General features: G+C 42.6%; 1 protein-coding gene across 2 annotated transcripts in view; it reads left to right on the top strand.

Moving 5' to 3' along the window:
• Positions 1-17,529, top strand: part of LOC112231822 (large neutral amino acids transporter small subunit 3-like) — a 49,679-nt gene extending 32,150 nt beyond the window's left edge. For both annotated transcript variants that reach the window (XM_042312100.1, XM_042312099.1), the window contains exons 6-15: positions 6,861-6,953; positions 7,163-7,296; positions 7,567-7,721; positions 8,028-8,174; positions 8,503-8,538; positions 8,723-8,834; positions 9,353-9,482; positions 13,373-13,446; positions 13,744-13,867; positions 14,077-17,529. In XM_042312100.1, the coding sequence (XP_042168034.1) occupies positions 6,861-6,953; positions 7,163-7,296; positions 7,567-7,721; positions 8,028-8,174; positions 8,503-8,538; positions 8,723-8,834; positions 9,353-9,482; positions 13,373-13,446; positions 13,744-13,867; positions 14,077-14,280 (1,209 nt within the window). In that variant the 3' untranslated portion in view covers positions 14,281-17,529. The remainder of the gene's footprint in view (positions 1-6,860; positions 6,954-7,162; positions 7,297-7,566; positions 7,722-8,027; positions 8,175-8,502; positions 8,539-8,722; positions 8,835-9,352; positions 9,483-13,372; positions 13,447-13,743; positions 13,868-14,076) is intronic.
• Positions 17,530-24,048: the final 6,519 nt, after the last annotated feature.

The raw sequence follows: 24,048 nt of genomic DNA, 5'->3' as shown, positions 1-24,048 counted from the left end.
TTTTCCGATTCTGTTTTTAAAGCTCCCTGTTTTTTCTCGAGTTCAGCCATCTTCATTCATCCTTCCTCCTACCCCTCTCTCTGTCTCTCTACCCCTCTCTCTGTCTCTCTACCCCTCTCTGTCTCTCTACCCCTCTCTCTGTCTCTCTACCTTTATCTCTCTGTCTCTCTACCTTTCTCTCTCTCTCTCTCTACCTTTCTCTCTCTCTCTACCCCTCTCTCTATCTCTCTATCCGTCTCTCTCTCTACCCCTCTCTCTGTCTCTACCCCTCTCTCTGTCTTTCTACCCCTCTCTCTGTCTCTCTACCCCCTCTCTCTCTCGCTACCCCCTCTCTCTCGCTCTCTACCCCTCTCTCTGTCTCTCTACCTCTCTCTGTCTCTATACCCCTCTCTCTGTCTTTCTACCCCTCTCTATCTCTCTACCCCTCTCTCTGTCTCTCTACCCCTCTCTCTCTATATCTCTCTCTCTCTCTCTCTACCCCTCTCTCTGTCTCTCTACCTCTCTCTGTCTCTATACCCCTCTCTCTCTCTCTCTCTCTCTCTCTACCCCTCTCTCTCTCTGTCTCTATACCCCTCTCTCTCTCTCTCGCTCTCTCTACCCCCTCTCTCTCTCTCTCTCTCTCTCTCTCTCTACCTCTACCCCTATCTCTCTCTCTACCCCTCTCTCTCTCTCTCTCTACCCCTCTCACTGTAAAGCCCTGCATGACATGGCAAACGTCTCAAACGTTTCCCACCTAGTCATTGACTCTTTCGTTCCATCTAAATAATGTCAACCTTTGGTTCTGTCTGCCTGTCTCTGTCTGTTAGTCCATGGTAGTGTGTGTGGGGGCATGTAGCTGAGGCCCCTGAATACCTGATAGGTCATTAAGAACGAGCTGGAGCTCTGCCCTGACCCATACACTGACCTACAGGACCTGGAGAGAGAATGGTCATGGTCATGGGGGGACTTTATCTGTACCTCTGCCAAGACCTGACCAGGGAAACCTGCAGGCCCTAGTTATTGGCTAAAACTACACTCTTAGAAAAAGGTTCCTATATAGTACTAAAAATTATTCTATAACTTCATATAGCAGCCCTTAAGGTTCTATATAGAACCCTTTTGTAGGGTTCTTTAATCAGAACCCCAAGGGTTCTATATAGTGAGTGTAGGATTTTTTCTGGTCAGGTCACTTGGTCCGGAAAACTGTGGTACAGGCTAGTATGTCACTATCAGCAGGGTTAAATTGGGAGGGGGGAGAGGGAGTGATAAGGATGTGAAACAGGGAGAGAGACTGTAGTGGATAACAGGAAATATCTTGAAGTAGAGTGTCAAAGTGTGTGTGTGTGTGTTTGGCTTCTTCCTGTTTATTTTTATACAATGTTGCATTTAATTGTTAGAGATAACTGCCCAAGCATCTGGAGAATCTATTTTTTTTTTAAAGGAGTGAAACCTCCCACCCTTTTCCTATTTTCTGATTCTCATTGAACAGATAGTGGAGGGATGACAGAAGGGAAAGATACACAGAGTTATTGTTGATATGAAGGATTCATACAACTTGTTTACAAAGATGCTGTCTTCATAGATTCTGGTCGTTATGCACGTCTTTAAATAGAGGCTAACACAATGCTGTTTGATAAATCTCTTTAAGCTCCGCTCGGCACAGTGTGAGCTGACACAGTTTGCATCCGAAATGGCACCCTATTCCCTACATAGTGGTCAAAAGTAGTGCGTTATATAGCAAATAGGGTGCTACTTCAAATCGTAATGCATATCTACATAGAGAAGTGCAAACAGTGGTGTAGCTCTGAGTCTCTTTTTAATTTTTTTTTTTTACATTGTATAAAAGTACAATCACAAAGATTTGATTTAAGCCTCCATAGAGAAATCTCATCACAATTCTGGTATGTATTTAAGCTCAGTGTGCTAATGCAGTATGGTGTTGTCACTATATTTAACTTGCGTTTATACCAGCAAAGTAGCCTGACCAATTACCGCTCCGTGCAGCAAACATTCATGTGAGCTCGCGACATCAGGCGGCTTGCGAGGTTACCAGGAAAGCTTGCTGTGATAAACAGGAAGTTTTCCAAAGGGAGAGTGGTGCTGACATGGCCTGATGTGATGTGTGTTATTATCAGTGTGTCCTTTTTATCTGCATAGGCTGGCACTGGCACAGAGTCGTTGGCACGGCGTAGGGGGGAAAAATTCACAGCTGTTGCGTGTGTCTTGTGTGTTGGGCATTACTTCAGCAGCTTCTACTGTGCCACCTGCACAATTTCTCTCTCACACACACACACACACACACACACACACACACACACACACACACACACACACACACACACACACACACACACACACACACACATTCACAGCAGCACATGCATTTTTTTTGGCACGCAGACACTCAGTACTTGCACAAAGAGTTCCAACAGAGACAAGAGGAGGGAGAGAATGAGTGAGGAAAATACGAAGGCATCTACAAGGCGACTTGTGTGGTATTTGTTTATTCATAACCCCATATGTCCATATTTTCTACCTTTTTCCAAGTTATACTGCTAGTTTTGTAAAAGTGCCAGCAACCAAAAAACATCTAAAATCAGCACTGTGATATTATATGACGAGTCAGAGGCTGTGAATACAAAGCAAGGCTATTCCCCCTGCCTCAGGCTAGGATGTGTCTCCTAAAACTGCAGAGTAACTTACCTAACACGTGTTGCAATGCTGCGTGTCAGGGCCCTCTCCATAAAGATGATCAGCTCATATCACCACCTGGTGTTACTTTTGTAGAATTGCATCTTGAGCACTTCCAGTGCCTTCGGGAGGTATTCACACTCTTTTCCCACATTTAGTTGTGTTAGAGCCTGAATTTAAAATGGATTACATTTAGATGTTGTGTCACTGATCTACACACAATACCCCATAACGTCAAAGTGGAATTTTGTTTGTAGAACATTTATTTTATTTTATAAAAAATGTAAAGCTGAAATGTCTTGAGTCAATAAGTATTCAACCCATTGTTATGGCAAACCTAAATAAGTAAAAGAGTAAAAATGTGCTTAACAAATCACATAAATTGCATGTTCAATAATAGTGATTAATATGATTTTTGAATGACTATCCCATCTCTGTACCACGCTCATACAATTATCTCTAAGATCCTTAAATCGAGTAGTGAATTTCAAGCACAGATTCAACCACAAATACCAGAGAGGTTTTTCAATGCCTCGCAAAGAACGGCACCGATTGATAGAATTGTAAAAAAAATATATATTAAAAAAGCAGACACTAAATATCCCTTTTGAGCATGATGAAGTTATTAATTACACTTTGGATGATGTATCAATACACCCAGTCACTACAACGATACAGGTGTCCATCCTAACAGTTGCTAGAGAGGAAGGAAAATTCTCCGATTTCACCATGAGGCCAATGGAGATTTTAAAACCGTTACGGAGTTTAATGGTTGTGATAGGAGAAAATTGAGGATGGATCAACAACATTGTAGTTACTCCACAATACTAACCTAAATTACAGAGTGAAAAGAAGGAAGCATGAACAGAATACAAATATTCCAAAACATGCATCCTGTTTGCAACAAGGAAATTAAGTAAACATGCAAATAAATGGGGCAAAGCAATTCACTTTTTGTCCTGAATACAAAGTGTTATGTTTGGCAAAAATCCAACACATCACTGAGTACCACTCTTCATATTTTCAAGCATGGTGGTGGCTGCATCATGTTATGGGTATGCTAGTCATTGACAAGGACTAGGGAGTTTTTTGTTGTTGCATAAAAAGATACGGAATACTGCTATAAGCGCATGCAAAATCTTAAAGGAAAACCTGGTTCAGTCTGCTTTCCAACAGACACTGGGAGATTAATTCACCTTTAAGCAGGATAATAGCCTAAAACACAAGGCCAAATCTACACTGGAGCTGCTTACCAAGACAACGTTGAATGTTCCTGAGTGGCCTAGTTACAGTTTGACTGAAATCAGCATGGAAATCTATGGAAAGACATGAAAATGTCTGTCTGGCTATGATCAACAAGGCAATCAAACAAGCTAAGTGTCAGTATAGAGACAAAGTAGAGTCGAAATTAAACGGCTCAGATACGAGAGGTATGTGGCAGGGTCTACAGTCAATCATGGACTATAGTCAATCACGGACTACAAAAAGAAAACCAGCCCCGTTGCGGACCCCAATGTCTTGCTCCCAGACAAACTAAACAACTTCTTTGCTCGCTTTGAGGACAATACAGTGCCACCGACACGGCCCGATACCAACACCTGCAGGCTCTCCTTCACCACAGACAATGTGAGTAAAACATTTAAACGTGTTAACCCTCACAGGGCTGCCAGCCCAGAGGGCATCCCTAGTCGCGTCCTCAGAGCATGCGCAGACCAGCTGGCTGGTGCGTTTACAGACATATTCAATCAATCCCTATCCCAGTCTGCTGTTCCCACATGCTTCAAGAGGGCCACCATTGTTCCTGTTCCCAAGAAAGCTAAGGTAACTGAGCTAAACGACTATCGCCCCGTAGCACTCACTTCCGTCACCATGAAGTGCTTTGAGACACTAGTCAAGGATCATATCAACTCCACCCTACCTGACACCCTATACCCACTCCAATTTGCTTACCGCCCCAATAGGTAAACAGACAATGCAATCGCAATCACACTGCACACTGCACTAACCCATCTGCACTAGACGAATAACTATGTAAGAATGCTGTTCATCAGCTACAGCTCAGCATTTAACACCATATACCCTCCAAACTCATCAGTAAGCTCGAGACCCTGGGTCTTGACCCCGCCCTGTGCAACTGGATCCTGGACTTCCTGGCGGGCTTCTCCCAGGTGGTAAGGGTAGGTAACAACAAATCCACCCCGCTGATCCTCAACACTGGGGCCCCACAAGGGTGCATTCTCAGCCCTCTCCTGTACTCCCTGTTCACCCATGACTGCGTGCCCAGCATGCATCTAACTCAATCATCAAGTTTGCAGACGACACTACAGTGATAGGCTTGATTATCAACAACGACGAGACGGCCTACAGGAAGGAGGTGAGGGCCCTCGGAGTGTGGTGTCAGAAAAATAACCTCACACTCAACGTCAACAAAACAAAGGAGATGATCGTGGACTTCAGGAAACAGCAGAGAGAAGTGGAAAGTTTTAGGTTCCTCTGCGTACACATCACGGACAAACTGAAATGGTCCACCCACACAGACAGCATGGTGAAGAAGGCGCAACAGAGCCTCTTCAACCTCAGGAGGCTGAAGAAATTTGGTTTGTCACCAGAAACACTCAAACTTTTACAGATGCACAATCGAGAGCATCCTGTCGGGCTGTATCACGGCATGGGACGGCAACTGCTCCGCCCACAACCTTAAGGCTCTCCAGAGGGTAGTGAGGCCTGCACAACGCATCACTGGGGGCAAACTACCTGCCCTCCAGGACACCTACACCACCCGATGTAACAGGAAGGCCAAAAAGATCATCAAGGACAACAACCACCCGAGCCACTGCCTGTTCACCCCGCTATCATTCAGAAGGCAAGGTCAGTACAGGTGCATCAAAGCTGAGACCGATAGACTGAAAAACAGCTTCTATCTCAAGGCCATCAGACTGTTAAACAGCCATCACTAACATTGAGTGGCTGCTGCCAACATACTGACTCAAATCTCTAGCCACTTTAACAATTAAAAATGATATGTAATAAATGTATCACTAGTCACTTTAAACAATGCCAATTTATATAATGTTTACATACTCTACATTACTCTTCTCATATGTATATACTGTACTCTATACCATCTGTTGCATCTTGCCTATGCCATTCTGCCATCGCTCACCCATATATTTATATGTACATATTCTTATTCATTCCTTTACACTTGTGTGTATAAGGTAGTTGTTGTGAAATTGTTAGATTACTTGTTAGGTATTACTGCACTGTCAGAACTAGAAGCACAAGCATTTCGCTACACTCGCATTAACATCTGCTAACCATGTGTATGTGACCAATAAAATTTGATTTGATTTGAACAATCAACTTGACAGAGCTTGAATAATTACAAAAAATATATAATGGGCAAATATTGTACAATCCAGGTTTTCAAAGCTCTTAGAGACTTACCCAAATAGCCTCACAGCTGTAATCACTGCCAAAGGTACTTCTACAAAGAATTGACTCAGGGTTGTGAATAGATACAGTGGGGAGAACAAGTATTTGATACACTGCCGATTTTGCGGGTTTTCCTACTTACAAAGCATGTGGAGGTCTGTATTTTTTATCATAGGTACACTTCAACTGTGAAAGACGAAATTTAAAACAAAAATCCAGAAAATCACATTGTATGATTTTTAAGTAATTAATTTGCATTTTATTGCATGACATAAGTATTTGATACATAAGAAAAGCAGAACTTAATATTATTAATATATCGTCAGTGTATCAAATACTCCCCACTGTATGTACATTTGATATTTCTGTTTCATTTTCAATCATTTTGAAAAATGTTCTAAAAACATGTTTTCACTTTGTCATTATGGGGCGATGTGTGTAGATGGGTGAGGAAAAGAAACATCTATTTAATCCATTTTGAACACAACAAAATGTGGAATAAGTCAAGGGTTATGAATACATTCTGAAGGCACTGTCCACGGACTCAATTAATACAGTCACTGTGCTCACCTGTGATCTTTCTGTTTCTCTCTCTCTCTCTTATCTCCCCCTCATCTTTCTCTCTCTCTCTCTCCACCTCTCATCTCTTATCTCTCCTTCCCTTCTCTCTCTACCTCTCTTATCTCTCTCTTTCTCCCTCTCTCTGTCTCTCTTGCTGTCTCTCCCCTCTCTCTCTCCTTCTCTCTGTCTCCTAGTTACCCAACATGTTTGGGAACGTGCGCTCCACCATCCTGTCTCTAATGATCGGCTCCTACGCCTCTTCAGCCGTCACATTCCCTGGAGTCAAGGTAGGAGAGTTACTCCTCAGTTCCCTCTGGGAGTTTAGGTCAGTGTTTGTTACGGTAAGCACCTTGTGACAAATGCTGATTGATTGATTGAGGTTTCACAGAAAGGCATTACTTGATGGCTTTATTTGATATTGTGATATATTATAGTTAAATTTGCTAAACTCTTTCCCGTACTTCTCTCTCTCCCTCCCTCTGTTTCTTCTCTCCAGTTGATCTATGATCTAGGTGTGTCCTTCAGGGTGATCATGTGGGTGTGGTCGGGGCTAGCCGGTCTCGTCTTCCTCAACTGCTTCCTTAATTGGCCGATGGAGGCTTTCCCTGCACCCGAGGAGATCAGCTACACGTCAGTATCTATGACAACGTTTCTATAATAACACAACATTACATGACGTAACTCTAATGTTATAGACTGTTACAGTGACCCAAATCATTGAATTACAGAGGGAGGTTTTCTTTCTCCATTGCTCCAATTCCTCACTCACTCACTCACTCACTCACTCACTCACTCACTCACTCACTCACTCACTCACTCACTCACTCACTCACTCACTCACTCACTTCACTTCACTTCACTTCACTTCACTTCCCCTTCTCTCTCTCCTTGCTCCCTCAGCAAGGAGGTGAAGCTGAGTGGCATGGTGATGGATGACAAGGTGACGGGGGACAGATTCTACAGTCATGTGACCACGTCGGGAGAGAAGATGGCTCCGAAGCAGCAAGAGCCAGAACCCTCGTCAGAGCACCTCCCACCTGGAGAGCAGACACAGGGTGAGGAATACCATAGGGTCACAACAAAAACGGTTAGAACCAGATAGAGCTTGTTAGAGAACCAGTCAGAGCTAGACATAACTGCTTAGAACCGGATACATTTAAATGGAACTGGTCAGAACCGGTCAGAGCTAGTCTTCCAGGGCTTCACTCACTAACCAGAATCAATGGACGATATTGAGCTCAACCCTACTATAAAATCTATCTGTTCAACTTTTTTATAAAAATGTGTTAACAAATTGACAAAGAAACTTACCCAAGTATCATTCTCATGTTTAATTCTTACCACCTTCTTTCCCCTGACAGGTGGCCCTCCGTTTCGTAGTTCAGTCTGCTCGCCCATCTTCCTGTGGAGTCTCATCACCATGGCAATGACCCAGCTGCGCATCATCTTCTTTATGGGCGCCATGAACAGGATGCTGGAATTCCTGGTTACCCACGGAGACCCATACCGTAAGGACCAATCACTTGTAACGGTTTTTAAGTTGTGGGCACTGTCACGTTAGCAAGACTGATTTGCTAATGGCTCACATTTTGTTTCCCATAATTAAGTGACGTGACACAAAATGTGAGCGCAGAAGTCAGTCTGCCACATATCTTAATCTTTTTTTTTGTTGTAAAGTATATTGAGACGTGAAATGCGCTGTAAGAAACATTTGACTTGAATATCTGTGGCACTGAATGGTCACAGTTGTAAGAGAACGGCATCTGTGATTTGTTATGCTGTTAGTGGGTGGGAATTTGGGACTTCCATGACTTTCTGTGTGTTTTCTGTTTTCAGCCTCTAAGGATCTATTGATGGAGGCAGAGCAACAAGGTGAGAGAATGAGACATTCCATTGGACATTCCATTGTCTGTGTGTGGAGAGAGTTGTGTGTTTGTGAATGTGTGCGTGCGTGCGTTCGGGTTTGTGAGAGAGAGCGAGAGGGCCTGCGTGTGTTGTACTGTTTAGTGACTACGTACGTGTGTGTGTTTTCTGACCGTGGGTCTCCTCTCCTCAGTGGGTTTCTACTCGTCAGTGTTTGGCTCCCTGCAGCTGCTCTGCCTCCTCACCTGTCCTCTGATTGGCTACATCATGGACTGGAGGATGAAGGAGTGCGACGTAGACCAGAGGTGTGCGTGTGTGCATGCACGTGTGTGTGACAGAGAGGGAGTGAGGGTGAAATAGAGAGAGACCAGAACCAAGAGAGAGAGATGCTGATTGGACAGTGTTTACACTTACAGCCCACTAAGAAAATATCTGGGCCCGAGGTATTTTAAACACATTCACCAAGTCATTCCTGCTCCCCCTAGTAAACTGCATGTCCTTGTATGTGTCTATTGGTGCCTGGGATGCATTAATACAAAATCACCACTAGCTGGCGACATAGGCTGTTCATCCCTATGGAGAGATGGACAGCGTTTGACAAATATTGGTCACTCAGCTTTCTTTAAGGGAGAAATAATTCAGAGGAGACCAAGCATGACATGCTGAGAGAGAGCAGGGTTGTGTTCATTAGACATTAACTAAAGAAAATGGAGTCAAAAAAAATAAAAATAAAATGTTTTCTGTAGCGTTCCCTAACAAACACAACCCTTGGTATTTTCCTGATGCTTTTTTATTTCATTTATCCCTGACCTCTTCTCTCCAGTCAACTTGAACCCCCGAAGAGAGACAGGAAGATCCAGAAACTGACCAATGCCATCCGCGCTTTCATCATCACCAACGTTCTACTGGTCATCTTCGGAGTCATCCAGATGCTAGACAACCTGCCTGTACAGGTAAGAAGACAGCCACATGACCCTACCCCTACCTCACACACCTCACCTGGGGTGCGCTCAGCAGGACACAGCGTTGTGGAACGTTTCGATAGGAATATATTATATAGACAAACTTGCCTCTCTCTGAAATGTCAAAAAAGGAATCACGTCAGCTCTATTTGTGATATTGTGATCTGCAACGTTACGCAACATTTCCCTACTGAACATGGCCCAATACAGGTAGGAACACAGTCACATGATCATGCCTCCCTACCGACCCCTGTACAGGTAAATAAACATAAAATGCTGATAACACACCTTGTGACAAGAACCCTGGCTACATGTCAGTGTTCATTTTAGCATTTTTACCAAAATATATTTTAGTCTTAATCACATTTGTCAGTTGAATAATGATTTAGTCTAGTTACAGTCAAAATACTGAAAACGGTGCGTCATTTTAGTCAACTAAATGCCCTTTCATTTTTAGTCACATCACATTTGTATCGCCTCATTAACCTATAGTAAACATAAGTCACTTACTTCCATGTGCACACACATACATAGCCTTGTCCTATTGATAGGTTTGCTTTCTGAGCTTTAACTATTATTAATCATTAGTTATAAAAGAGACAGCAAATCAAATTTGAATGGTCACATACACATGGTTAGCAGATGTTAATGCGAGTGTAGCGAAATGCTTGTGTTTCTAGTTCCGACTATGGAGTAATATCTAACAAGTAATCTAACAAATTCACAACAACTACCTTATAACACACAAATGTAAAGGGATGAATAGAATATGTACATATCCATATATATATATATATATATGGATGAGCGATGGCGCGCTGCATAGGCAAGATGCAGTAGATGGTGTAGAATACAGTATATCCATATGAGATGAGTAATGTAGGATATGTAAACATTATTAAAGTAGCGTTATTTAAAGTGACTAGTGATACCTTTATTAAGTCCATTTATTTAAGTGGCCAGAGATTTGAGTCTGTATGTTGGCAGCAGCCTCTCTATGTTAGTGATGGCTGTTTAACAGTCTGATGGCCTTGAGATAGAAGCTGTTTTTCAGTCTCTCGGTCCCAGCTTTGATGCACCTGTACTGACCTCGCCTTCTGGATGATTGTCGCGTTCTGACCTTAGTTTTTTTAAATTATGTCTTTGTTTTAGTATGGTCAGGGCGTGAGTTGGGTGGGTTGTCTATGTTTGTTTTTCTATGAGTTGGTATTTTCTGTGTTTGGCCTGGCATGGTTCTCAATCAGAGGCAGCTGTCAATCGTTGTCCCTGATTGAGAACCATACTTAGGCAGCCTGTTTTCACCCTTGATTTGTGGGTGATTATTTTCTGTGTCTGTGTGTTCCACACGGAACTGTTTAGTTTGTTATTTCATGTTGTTATTTAGTATTTTTCTGTGTTCTATTAAAAGTATCATGAACACTTAACCACCCTGCGCATTGGTCCTCCGATCCTTCCTACTACTCCTCATCAGAGGAGGAAGAAGACCGTTACAATGATAGTAGGGATGAACAGGCAGTGGCTCAGGTAGTTGTTATCCTTGATGATCTTTTTGGTCCTCCTGTGACATCGGGTGCTGTAGGTGTCCTGGAGGGCAGGTAGTTTGTGCCGGTGATGCATTGTGCAGACCGCACTACCCTCTTGAGAGACTTGCGGTTGAAGGTAGTGAAATTGCCGTACCAGGTGGTGATTACAGCCCGACAGGATGCTCTCGATTGTGCATCTGTAAAAGTTTGTGTGTTTTAGATGACAAGCCACATTTCTTCAGCCTCCTGAGGTTGAAGAGGCGCTGTTGCGCCTTCTTCACCACGCTGTCTGTGTGGGTGGACCATTTCAGTTTGTCCGTGATGTGTACGCCGAGGAACTAAACTTTCCACCTTCTCCACTACAACACCTACTCATTCAAGGGTTTTTCTTATATTTTTACTATTTTCTACATTGTAGAATAATAGCGAAGACCACCAAAACTATGAAATAACACACATGGAATCATGTAGTAACCAAAAAAGTGTGAAACAAATGAAATCATATTTTATATTTGAGAAAATCTTCAAATAGCCACCCTTTGCCTTGATGACAGCTTTGCACACTCTTGGCCGCAAATGTTTTTTTTTTTTAAATAAGACAATGGTGCGGTCTTGTTTGCGTATATAAGGAATTTGAAATTATTCCTACTTTTACTTTTTGATATTTAAGTAAATTTTAGGAATTACATTTACTTTTGATACTTCAGTATCCAGTGATGTAGTCGAGTCACTAAACTTTGAGTCCGAATTGAGGTGCAAATAGTCTGGGTAGCCATTTGATTAGATGTTGAGGAGTTTCATGGCTTGGGGGTAGAAGCTGTTTACAAGCCTCTTGCACCTAGACCTGGCGACCCGGTATCGCTTGCCGTGCGGTAGCAGAGAGAACAGTCTATGACTAGGGTGGCTGGAGTCTTTGCCAATTTTTAGGGCCTTCCTCTGACACCGCCTGGTATAGAGGTCCTGCATGGCTTGCGGTCGAAGGCCGAGCAGTGATGCAACCAGTCAGGATGCTCTCGATGGTGCAGCTGTAGAAGCGTTTGAGGATCTGAGGACCCATGCCAAATCTTTTCAGTCTCCTAACGGGGAATAGGTTTTGTTGTGCCCTCTTCACGACTGTCTTGGTGTGCTTGGACCATGTTAGTTTGTTGGTGATGTGGACACCAAGGAACTTAAAGTTCTCAACTTGCTCCACTACAGCCCTGTCAATGAGCATGCGGACATGCTCGGTCCTCCTTTTCCTGTAGTCCACAATCATCTCCTTTGTCTTGATCAAGTTGAGGGAGAGGTTGTTGTCCTGGCACCACATGGCCAGGTCTCTGACCTGTATCACTAGCCACTTTAAACACTTAATATAATGTTTACATACCCTACATTACTCATCTCATATGTATATACTGTACTCTATACCATCTACTGCATCTTGACATCTTAATGTAATACATGTATCACTCTAATGTACTTGTTCTCTTGCTCAGTTGTGACCCAGGGCCTCCCACTCCTCTTTCTATTCTGGTTAGAGCCAGTTTGCTCTGTTCTGTGAAGGGAGTAGTACACAGCATTGCACGAGATCTTCAGTTTCTTGGAAATTTCTCGCACGGAATAGCCTTCATTTCTCAGAACAAGAATAGACTGACAAGTTTCAGAAGGTTCTTTGTTTCTGGTCATTTTGAACCTGTAATCGAACCCACAAATGCTGATGCTCCAGATACTAAACTAGTCTAAAGAAGGCCAGTTGTATTGCTACTTTAATCAGGACAAGTTTTCAGCTGTGCTAACATAATTGCAAAAAGGTTTTCTAATGATCAATTAGCCTTTTATAAACGTATAGTTTTTTCTGGGTCTATTTGGTCAGTTATAGTGTCACTGAAAAATAGGTGATTTATTTTAGTCACTATTTCTGTTGATGGAATGAATACTGCTACAGGTTCTTAAAAACAATCTATCTTTGGTTTGCTGTAACCAAATAAAACCCATCCCTGCACTTTGGAGTTTTAAGGCCAAACCTTAAGAAAATGTTAAGGCTTTAAAACAGAACAGGCTAAGAGAAAGTATAATAGTATTAATGAATGTTATTGGTCTATTTGATTCCTTTTACTGTCTTCTCTCGATTGATGAGAGTATGTATTTTTTTGTGTATATATTTAGTTTTCATTTATTTTCAAGAGGACCACAATGGAATTTGTTTGTGTTATCCTTGATGATTTTGAAATGCAGCAGTATCCACGTGTGGTTGTATTGTGTTTTTAAATTAAAATAAAATCAACTATTTCTCTTCCTCTCCACCCACCTATCCTTTTATTTTCCTACTACCCCACTTTCTCTTTCTCTCTCCTTTTTCTCTCTTTTCCTCCCTTCCAGATAATTTCCTTCATAGTCCACACCATGGTCAGAGGTTTCGTCCACTCCTGTGCTGGAGGACTCTATGCTGCTGTGTAAGTACATTACAACTTCAACTAAACACTTTGTTGGACTTTTGCTTTCCAGCATATTACACCCACGCTATGATCGTCTCAGTTAGATTCGTAGGTGTGTGTGTCAGAGTTTTGAGAATGGTTTGTTACACAATTTGGAAAACATTGTTACATATCAATAGGCACAGGGACTTTAAACTTTAAAATATGCATTTTCTTAACAAAACATTGGTGCTACAGGTAAGGTGTCTGTTTTGGTTAAGTATGGTACAGTCAGTTTTGATTGGAGAGGTAACCATTACATCACGCCCCTTCCAGATATCCGTCCAATCACTTTGGGACATTGACGGGGATGCAGTCGATGATCAGCGCGCTGTTCGCTCTCCTCCAGCAGCCTCTCTTCGTCATCATGGTGGGACACCTGGGAGGAGACCCCTACTGGGTGAGGCCACACACACACACACACACACACACGCACGGAGAGCATACACACACACAGGTCACATACATACTACTGAGATTATAAGGCAAATTAATTACAACTGATTCATGTGAATGGACAGAAACAGAAAATTGAGGCAATAAGATTTATTAGAAAAGTATGTCTCAAACACGTTCTTTCTCTGACTAACTCTATCCTCCAATCAACAGATCAACCTGAGCCTGCTCATTGCCTCATTGGCTGGATTCCTGTTGCCTGGATACCTAATCTATCACCGTAGGAACCTGATGCGAGAGAAGGTGGAGAAGCGTGAGAGAGAGGCCGCTAACCAATCAGAAAGAGATAGAGAAACCTTAAGGCAATCAGAAAAGGGCCATACCAAAAACCATACTAATGGACATCTCAGCAATTAGGCCTAAGAATCTTGACCGAACTAACAGTCAAATATCATCGCCGTTAATTGTAAAATATCATTATAGATCATCGTCATGATGATGACATTGATGGTTGTCATTTTCAACAAGGACAGTGATGACAATGTTGTGCACAGGAGTTTGGACTTGGGTCCATGTCGCCCGTAAGCCATTTTTAATTTGACATCAAAATACACACTCAATATACTCATGACTGTTTTAGGTATGACATGCCAAAGAAATCCTAAAATATACATTAACTCATATTTATTTGAATTAAAACCATGGAAATCTCAATGGAAATTGAGGTTCGGCAATTCAATAACTAAGCAATAATATTTTCGATGACCAAAAATTACATGAAGGTTATTAGTACCATTTCAGGTCACCCTTCAACCAACCGGAAGCACAGCTCTCAGTATTCTGTAGTAGACAGGAACGGAATCTCTTTCGCCATCAGATTGGCTGGTGTAATGTTGAACTACCTCCCCCACCCAACCACACCACAGTCACTTCATTCATTTAGGCCTAGCAGCCAGTCTGGTAGTAATATTTTATCAGAGAGTGTTTGTTTGTCTTTCCCGGTTCCCGCCCTGTATCTATACTTGTCTTTATTTTGTCTGTACATCCAGCGGAGAATACAGATAAGGAGGAGACAAAGTGGGAATGGTGGAGAAAGGGAACCTCAGTTTCCAAATCCATGTGCCTAGACCACCAGCCCATGGGGCCTGCACATCCATATTATTTTGACTATCAATCTGCACCTGCAATCTTTCCCTGTGTCCCCTTTATGTCCATGTCAGACCTGTCATTATGTCCACCTGAAATCTTTCCCCGTGTCCCCTTCTTTATGTCCATGTCAGATCTGTCATTGTAAGTCCACTAAGTGCTCTGCCCACTTGGTCAAGTCTGCGGCTGTGTCTGAAATGGCACCCTATATAGTGCACTACATTTAACCAGGGCCCATAGGGTAAAAGTTTGGACACACCCTGGGTCACTACCGCTATGTCTCTGTGTTCATCCCAGAGTTAGTATTTGAAATGTCTCCGTGCATCACAATGTGTCCACCCGAAATGTGGGATGAGTCCCAAATGGCACCCTATTTCCTATATAGTGCACTACTTTTGACCAGAACCATATGGGCCCTGTTCAAAGGCAGTATACTACATAGGAAATTGGGTGCCATGTGGGACACAACCTAGGTTTTGAGATGACATCATTAGCCGTTGTCATTTCAGCCAATCATAGCTAAGTTCAGGACAGTGGTACGGTATGTGAGGTGTTGTGCAGGCACAGCCTAGTTTGTAACAATATTGATGGAACTTTGTTTTTAGAGAATCATGTTATTGAACTTGTTGCATATCATGAAATTGGAACGTGAAATGTCTGTATAGTTATATAGAAATGCCAAATCAGTACCTATCACCAAAATCTTCAAGGTCAGCTATTGCACGTGAGCTTTTACGGAGAGTTGTAGATTAGTTTTACAGAAAAGTATTTATTTGTATAAACGTGGGAAAGAAAGAGCACTTGTCAAAACCTGATTCAATCTGGAGAACCAACCAACCATCTTGAAATTTTAAACAGTATTTACAGTTAACAGTACCGTATGAGAGAAAATCATATACAGATGTGTTGCTCAAATCAACTCCAAAAGCTGGTTGAATCTGACCAACCAACCGTGTTCAGTGTTTAAAAACAAAACAGTATTTACAGTTAACAGTACTGTATGAGGTCAAATATAACAAACTGTATTACTAGCTAACAGTACTGTATGAAGTAAGATGGATGCACCTGAACCCCAATATCACTGTCCCCATGACAACAACAACAGTAGAACCACCTCATTGGAGCAGGGCTTCATTTAGCAGGTACATTGTGGCTGCTAGGCTATTTATTTAGGGTACAGAACATCCCAAATGGCACCCTATTCCTTATATTGTGCACAACTTTTGACCAGAGCCCTATGGGGGCTATGGTCAAAAGTAATGCACTATATACACTATATGGGGTGCCATTTGGGATGGAGACAGTGTGTATGTAGTAGCGCTTGAATCTAAAAGATAACTGTCATGTAATAATGAATTGAATTATTCATAAATGAAATGTGTGTGTGCTTTATTGTAAGTGCCTGGGAAGCAAGTATTTTTTTGTGCTAGCCTGGTCCCAGATCTGTTTGTTCTCTTGCCAACTCCATTGCTCATTGTCAAGCCAAACATGGCATGACAATAAGTGAAAAGAAGTTGACATGATAGCACGAACAGACTGGCACTCGGGTATGCGTAGTACCTATAGAAGCCTGAAATGCACTATGAGAATGTAAAGCCATAGTTTTGCTGCGTATGCTTGTTGGATGTTCTCTCATCTTTTTAAGACTTGAGAGTTGCTTTGCTATTTATTTGATTTGCGCATCCCGAAAAATAACATTTGGTTCATCCACATCACAGTTGCTCTCCAACTATGAGAGTAGGAGTGGTGATCTAGGATCTGTTTTGCCTTTTAGATCATAATGAATTAGATAACATGGACAGGGGGAGGGGACCTGATCCTAGATCAGTACTGCTACTCTGAGATGCTTTATGAGTACAGCAACTTTCCCATATTTCCACCGCTGTGTGTGAGAACATCCATTATTATCACTGATCTTATAACATTTGTAATAATAAGATCATATTATGCGGGCCAATGTGGTGAAGAGAATGTAAGAGGATCCAAAACAATGTATTATAAATAGGCTTTGAATAGAAAATGTCATATTTAAAGACATGCTCCGGAACTTTGATGACAAAGAAGTATTTTTTTCAACTGCACGCTTTGGGTTGGATGTGTCAATGTGTGGTTCATACATGCATAATTACTGTCTTGCCTCAATTAGCCACAAAATCCAGAGTTTGAAAGCGACTGTTTTCTGGAAGCTGTGTGGCGCCATTTTCCATACTTTTTCACCCACGCGGGAAAGCCCCCTAGCAAACAAGGTTCAGCCAATGAGCTTTTAGCCCCTCGCCATTTGAGTGACAGTTAGCAAGATGCACAAACAGCAGAGCGAGAGAGAGCGAGCAATGATGTGGTGCACATATCTGCACATATGTGACAGTACGCAATTTACGGGGACCACTTTTGGCTCGTGAGCATTACTTTCAGAACTACTGGCTAAAAAGTATACACAAGTACCGGAGAATCTCTTTAAGTGATTTCACTGATGTTTTTGGGGTGCTTCTCTTTGTGAAGTAATAAATGAACAGATTTCAACTTGCGAGCCTGTATTTTATTGGTTTTATAGTGAACACGACCCAGGTTTTATTTTATTTTTATTTCACCTTTATTTAACCAGGTAGGCTAGTTGAGAACAAGTTCTCATTTACAACTGCGACCTGGCCAAGATAAAGCATAGCAGTGTGAACAGAGAGCAACACAGAGTTACACATGGAGTAAACGATAAACAAGTCAATAACACAGTAGAAAAAAAGAATAAAGGAGTCTATATACATTGTGTGCAAAAGGCATGAGGAGGTAGACGAATAATTACAATTTTAGCAGATTAACACTGGAGTGATAAATGATCAGATGGTCATGTGCAGGTAGAGATACTGGTGTGCAAAAGAGCAGAAAAGTAAATAAATAAAAACAGTATTGGGATGAGGTAGGTAAATTGGGTGGGCTATTTACCGATGGACTATGTACAGCTGCAGCGATCGGTTAGCTGCTCAGATAGCAGATGTTTAAAGTTGGTGAGGGAGATAAAAGTCTCCAACTTCAGTGATTTTTGCAATTCGTTCCAGTCACAGGCAGCAGAGAACTGGAAGGAAAGGCGGCCAAATGAGGTGTTGGCTTTAGGGATGATCAGTGAGATACACCTGCTGGAGCGTGTGCTACGGGTGGGTGTTGCCATCGTGACCAGTGAACTGAGATAATGCGGAGCTTTACCTAGCATGGACTTGTAGATGACCTGGAGCCAGTGGATCTGGCGACGAATATGTAGCGAGGTCCAGTCGACTAGAGCATACAGGCTGCAGTGGTGGGTGGTATAAGGTGCTTTAGTAACAAAGCGGATGGCACTGTGATAAACTGCATCCAGTTTACTGATTAGAGTATTGGAAGCCATTTTGTAGATGACATCACTGAAGTCGAGGATCGGTAGGATAGTCAGTTTTACTAGGGTAAGTTTGGCGGTGTGAGTGAAGGAGGCTTTGTTGCGGAATAGAAAGCTGATTCTAGATTTGATTTTGGATAGGAGATGTTTGATATGAAGTCTGGAAGGAGAGTTTACTGTCTAGCCAGACACCTAGGTAATTATAGATGTCCACATATTCTAGGTCGGAACCATCCAGGGTGGTGATGCTAGTCGGGCGTGCGGGTGCAAGCAGCGAACGGTTGAAAAGCATGCATTTGTTTTTACTAGCGTTTAAGAGAAGTTGGAGGCCACGGAAGTAGTGTTGTATGGCGTTGAAGCTCGTTTGGAGGTTAGATAGCACAGTGTCCAAGGAAGGGCCAGAAGTATACAGAATGGTGTCGTCTGCGTAGAGGTGGATCAGGGAATCGCCCGCAGCAAGAGCAACATCATTGATATATACAGAGAAAAGAGTCGGCCCGAGAATTGAACCCTGTGGCACCCCCATAGAGACTGCCAGAGGACCGGACAACATGCCCTCCGAATTGACACACTGAATTCTGTCTGCAAAGTAGTTGGTGAACCAGGCAAGGCAGTCATTAGAAAAACCGAGGCTACTGAGTCTGCCGATAAGAATATGGTGATTGACAGAGTCGAAAGCCTTGGCCAGGTCGATGAAGACGGCTGCACAGTATTGTCTTTTATCGATGGCGGTTATGATATCGTTTAGTACCTTGAGCGTGGCTGAGGTGCACCCGTGACCAGCACGGAAACCAGATTGCACTGCGGAGAAGGTATGGTGGGATTCAAGATGGTCAGTGATTTGTTTGTTGACTTGGCTTTCGAAGACCTTAGATAGGCAGGGCAGGATGGATATAGGTCTGTAACAGTTTGGGTCCAGGGTGTCTCCCCCTTTGAAGAGGGGGATGACCGCGGCAGCTTTCCAGTCCTTGGGGATCTCAGACGATATGAAAGAGAGGTTGAACAGGCTGGTAATAGGGGTTGCGACAATGGCGGCGAAAGGTTTCAGATAGAGTGGGGCAAAAAAGTATTTAGTCAGCCACAAATTGTGCAAGTTTTCCCACTTAAAAAGATGAGAGAGGCCTGTAATTTTCATCATAGGTACACTTCAACTATGACAGACAAAATTAGAAAAAAAATCCAGAAAATCACATTGTAGGATTTTTAATGAATTTATTTGCAAATTATGGTGGAAAATAAGTATTTGACAGAGGTCAAACGTTTTCTGTAAGTCTTCACAAGGTTTTCACACACTGTTGCTGGTATTTTGGCCCATTCCTCCATGCAGATCTCCTATGGAGCAGTGATGTTTTGGGGCTGTTGCTGTGCAACACGAACTTTCAACTCCCTCCAAAGATCTTCTATGGTGTTGAGATCTGGAGACTGGCTAGGCCACTCCAGGACCTTGAAATGCTTCTTAAGAAGCCACTCCTTCGTTGCCCGGGCGGTGTGTTTGGGATCCTTGTCATGCTGAAAAACCCAGCCACGTTTCATCTTCAATGCCCTTGCTGGAGGTTTTGGAAGGAGGTTTTCACTCAAATTCTCACGATACATGGCCCCATTCATTATTTCCTTTACACGGAGCAGTCGTCCTGGTCCCTTTGCAGAAAAACAGCCCCAAATCATGTTTCCACCCCCATGCTTCACAGTAGGTATGGTGTTCTTTGGATGCAACTCAGCATTCTTTGTCCTCCAAACATGACGAGTTGAGTTTTTACCAAAAAGTTATATTTTGGTTTCATCTGACCATATGACATTCTCCCAATCTTCTTCTGGATCATCCAAATGCTCTCTAGCAAACTTCAGACGGGCCTGGACATGTACTGGCTTAAGCAGGGGGATACGTCTGGCACTGCAGGATTTGAGTCCCTGGCGGCGTAGTGTGTTACTGATGGTAGGCTTTGTTACTTTGGTCCCAGCTCTCTGCAGGTCATTCACTAGTTCCCCCCGTGTGGTTCTGGGATTTTTGCTCACCGTTCTTGTGATCATTTTGACCCCACGGGGTGAGATCTTGCGTGGAGCCCCAGATCGAGGGAGATTATCAGTGGTCTTGTATGTCTTCCATTTCCTAATAATTGCTCCCACAGTTGATTTCTTCAAACCAAGCTGCTTACTTATTGCAGATTCAGTCTTCCCAGCCTGGTGCAGGTCTACAATTTTGTTTCTGGTGTCCTTTGACAGCTCTTTGGTCTTGGCCATAGTGGAGTTTGGAGTGTGACTGTTTGAGGTTGTGGACAGGTGTCTTTTATACTGATAACAAGTTCAAACAGATGCCATTAATACAGGAGCCTCTTAAAGAAGAAGTTACAGGTCTGTGAGAGCCAGAAATCTTGCTTGTTTGTAGGTGACCAAATACTTATTTTCCACCATAATTTGCAAATAAATTCATTAAAAATCCTACAATGTGATTTTTGTCTGTCATAGTTGAAGTGTACCTATGATGAAAATTACAGGCCTCTCTCATCTTTTTAAGTGGAAGAACTTGCACATTGGTGGCTGACTAAATACTTTTTTGCCCCACTGTATAGAGGGTCCAGATTGTCAAGCCCAGCTGATTTGTACAGGTCCAGGTTTTGCAGCCCTTTCAGGTGTGGGTCATTAGGTCATTCCTTGGCTGAGGGATTACAGAACTGTGGATTTATAGACTGACTCTACAGAGTCCGAACATGACTGGTGAGTAACCTTCTCAAACCAATAAGACAGATATGGGAACTTTATTTTTCTACCTGTAAAGATAAGGGTGTAAACCGAAGCCTACATCAACAGGATAAGGTGAAGTGTCTTTTAGTTCATAAGAAGTGGCAAGGATGTAAGGAGTCTTGCAGTAGAAACTGACCTAAGATCAGTTATGTTTTTTAGGTAGGGATTGTTCTTGAGTAAACTGAAAGAGAAGGGTGCATTAGATCAGGGGTTGTAAATCAGCCTATTCTTTCTCAACCTCGTTCTCAGTCTCAATTGCTGCTGCATAAAGAGCCGACTTGTAGACAAGATTAGTAATTGTTTTTATATTTTATTTAGTGAGTCCAAAGTTGTCAGTTAAGGGTCCAGAGAGTTGAAATGCAAAGACACATTTTCTGTGAAATCACATCACGGTCATTGAGATGGGTTACAATGTTAGTCATAACAGTAACATTGTTTACTATCTTCAGATATGTTCTTTAATATTTGATACAGGCTTTGCTATCTCCACCTCTGCCCATAAACCCTCCTGAAGTCTGATGCCTCGCTGTGTATCCTGGCACATCACCCTCTACTCCAAATCTTATTCAGTCAGTTTATTGAATAAACTAGCAAATTACATGCTTGAATTGTGGCTAACAAGGACTTTTGTCTTGTTGTATAACGTAATAAAGTGTCCTCTAGTACATGGCAACAACCACCAAGAATGTAACATTTTACATTATCATTAGAAGTAAGAGCTACGACAATTAAAATTGGGCACGGAAGAGTAGATTCACGTCCCAGAATATTTTAACATTTTAAATGGGACCTTCAGTAGTACTCTTGCTGCAGCAAGGGACATAGTTAATGTAACAAACTCTCTCACAGGGCAAAGGTCATTAGCAAGCATCTAATATATAATATATTGTGCATTCGGAAGGTATTCAGACCCCTTGACTTTATCCACATATTTGTTATGTTACAGAATTATTTTTAAAATGATTAAATTAAAAATGTTATTTGTCAATCTTCACACAATACCCCATAATGACAAAAATGAAACAGTTGGTTTTTAGTCATTTTTTGCAAATGTATAAAAAAAATGCAAAAACAAGGGCCTCCCTGGTGGCGCAGTGGTTAAGGGTGCTGTACTGCAGCCCCAGCTGTGCCACCAGAGACTCTGGGTTTGCGCCCAGGCTCTGTTGTAACCGGCCGCGACCGGGGGGTCTGTGGGGTGACGCACAATTGGCCTAGCGTCGTCCGGGTTAGGGAGGGTTTGGCCGGTAGGGAAATCCTTGTCTCATCGCGCACCAGCGACTCCTGTGACGGTCCGGGCTCAGTGCGCGCTAACCAAGGCTGCCAGGTGCACGGTGTTTCCTCCGACACATTGGTGCGGCTGGCTTCCGGGTTGGATGCGTGCTGTGTTAAGAAGCAGTGCGGCTTGGTTGGGTTGTGTATCGTAGGACGCATGACTTTCAACCTTCGTCTCTCCCGAGCCCGTACGGGAGTTGTAGCGATGAGACAAGATAGTAGCTACTAAACAATTGTGGAGAAAAAGGGGTAAAAAAAAACACAAAAAAAACAGATACCTTATTTACATTAGTATTCAGACCCTTTGCTATGAGACTCAAAATTTAGCTCAGGTGCATCCTGTTTCCATTGCTCATCATTGAGATGTTTCTGCAAATTAATTGGGTATATTCAATTGATTGGATTATGATTTGGAAAGGCACACACCTGTCTACAGTATATAAGGTCCCATAGTTGACAGTGCATGTCAGAGTAAAAAACAAGCCATGAGGTTGAAGGAATTGTCCGTAGAGCTCTGAGATAGGATTGTGTTAAGGCACAGAACTGGGGAAGGGTACCAAAACATTTCTGAAGCATTGAAAGGTCCCCAAGAACACAGTGGCCTCCATCATTCTTAAATGGAGGAAGTTTGGAACCACCAAGACTCTTCTTAGAGCTGGCAGCCCAGCTAAACTGCGCAATCGGGGTGAAGGGTCTTGATCATGGAGGTGACCAAGAACCTGATGGTCACTCTGACAGAGCTCCAGATTTCCTCTTTGTAGATTTCTCCAGAGAGAACCATCTAAGGCACTCTACCAATCAGGCCTTTATGATAGAGTGGCCAGACAGAAACCACTCCTCAGTAAAAGGCACCTAAAGACACCTCAGACCTTGAAAAACAAGATTCTCTGGTCTGATGAAACCAAGATTGAACTCTTTGGCCTGAATGCCAAGTGTCATGTCTGGAGGAAACCTGGCACCCTCTTTACGGTGAAGCCTGGTGGTGGCAGCATCATGCTGTGGGAATATTTTTCAGCGGCAGGTACTGAGTGACTAGTCAGGATCGTCGGAAAGATGAACGGAGCAAAGTACAGCGAGATCCTTGATGAAAACCTCCTCCATAGCGCTCAGGACAATGACTCTAAGCACACAGTCAAGACAATGGAGTAGTCTTTGAATGTCCTTGAGTGGCCCAGGCAGAGTCTGGACTTGAATCCGATCGAAGTCTCTGGAGAGACCTGAAAATAGCTGTCCAGCGACGCTCCCCATGCAACCTGACAGAGCTTGAGAGGACTTGCAGAGAAGAATGGGAGAAACCCCTTAAATACAGGTGTGCCAAGCTTGTAGCGTCATACCCAAGAAGACTCGAGGCTGTAATCACTGCCAAATTGTGCTTCAACAAAGTACTGAGTAGATTTATGTAGACTTATGTAAATTTGATATTTCAGTTTTTATATAACGTTACTAAAAACCAGTTTTTGCTTGTCATTATGGGGAATTGTGTGAATGATGAGGGGAAAACTCTATTTAATCAATTTTAGAACAAGGCTGTAACGTAACAGTGTGAAAAAAGTCAGAGGTCTGAATACTTTCCGAATGCACTGTATGCCCTTTAGCAAACACTTTTATCCAAAGAAACTTAGTCATGCTTGCATAATTTAAAAAATATATATGGATGGTCCGGGAAT

Source organism: Oncorhynchus tshawytscha, linkage group LG34 (assembly GCF_018296145.1).
Source record: "Oncorhynchus tshawytscha isolate Ot180627B linkage group LG34, Otsh_v2.0, whole genome shotgun sequence".
NCBI lineage: Eukaryota > Metazoa > Chordata > Actinopteri > Salmoniformes > Salmonidae > Oncorhynchus > Oncorhynchus tshawytscha.
This window is presented reverse-complemented; position numbering and strand designations above follow the sequence as displayed.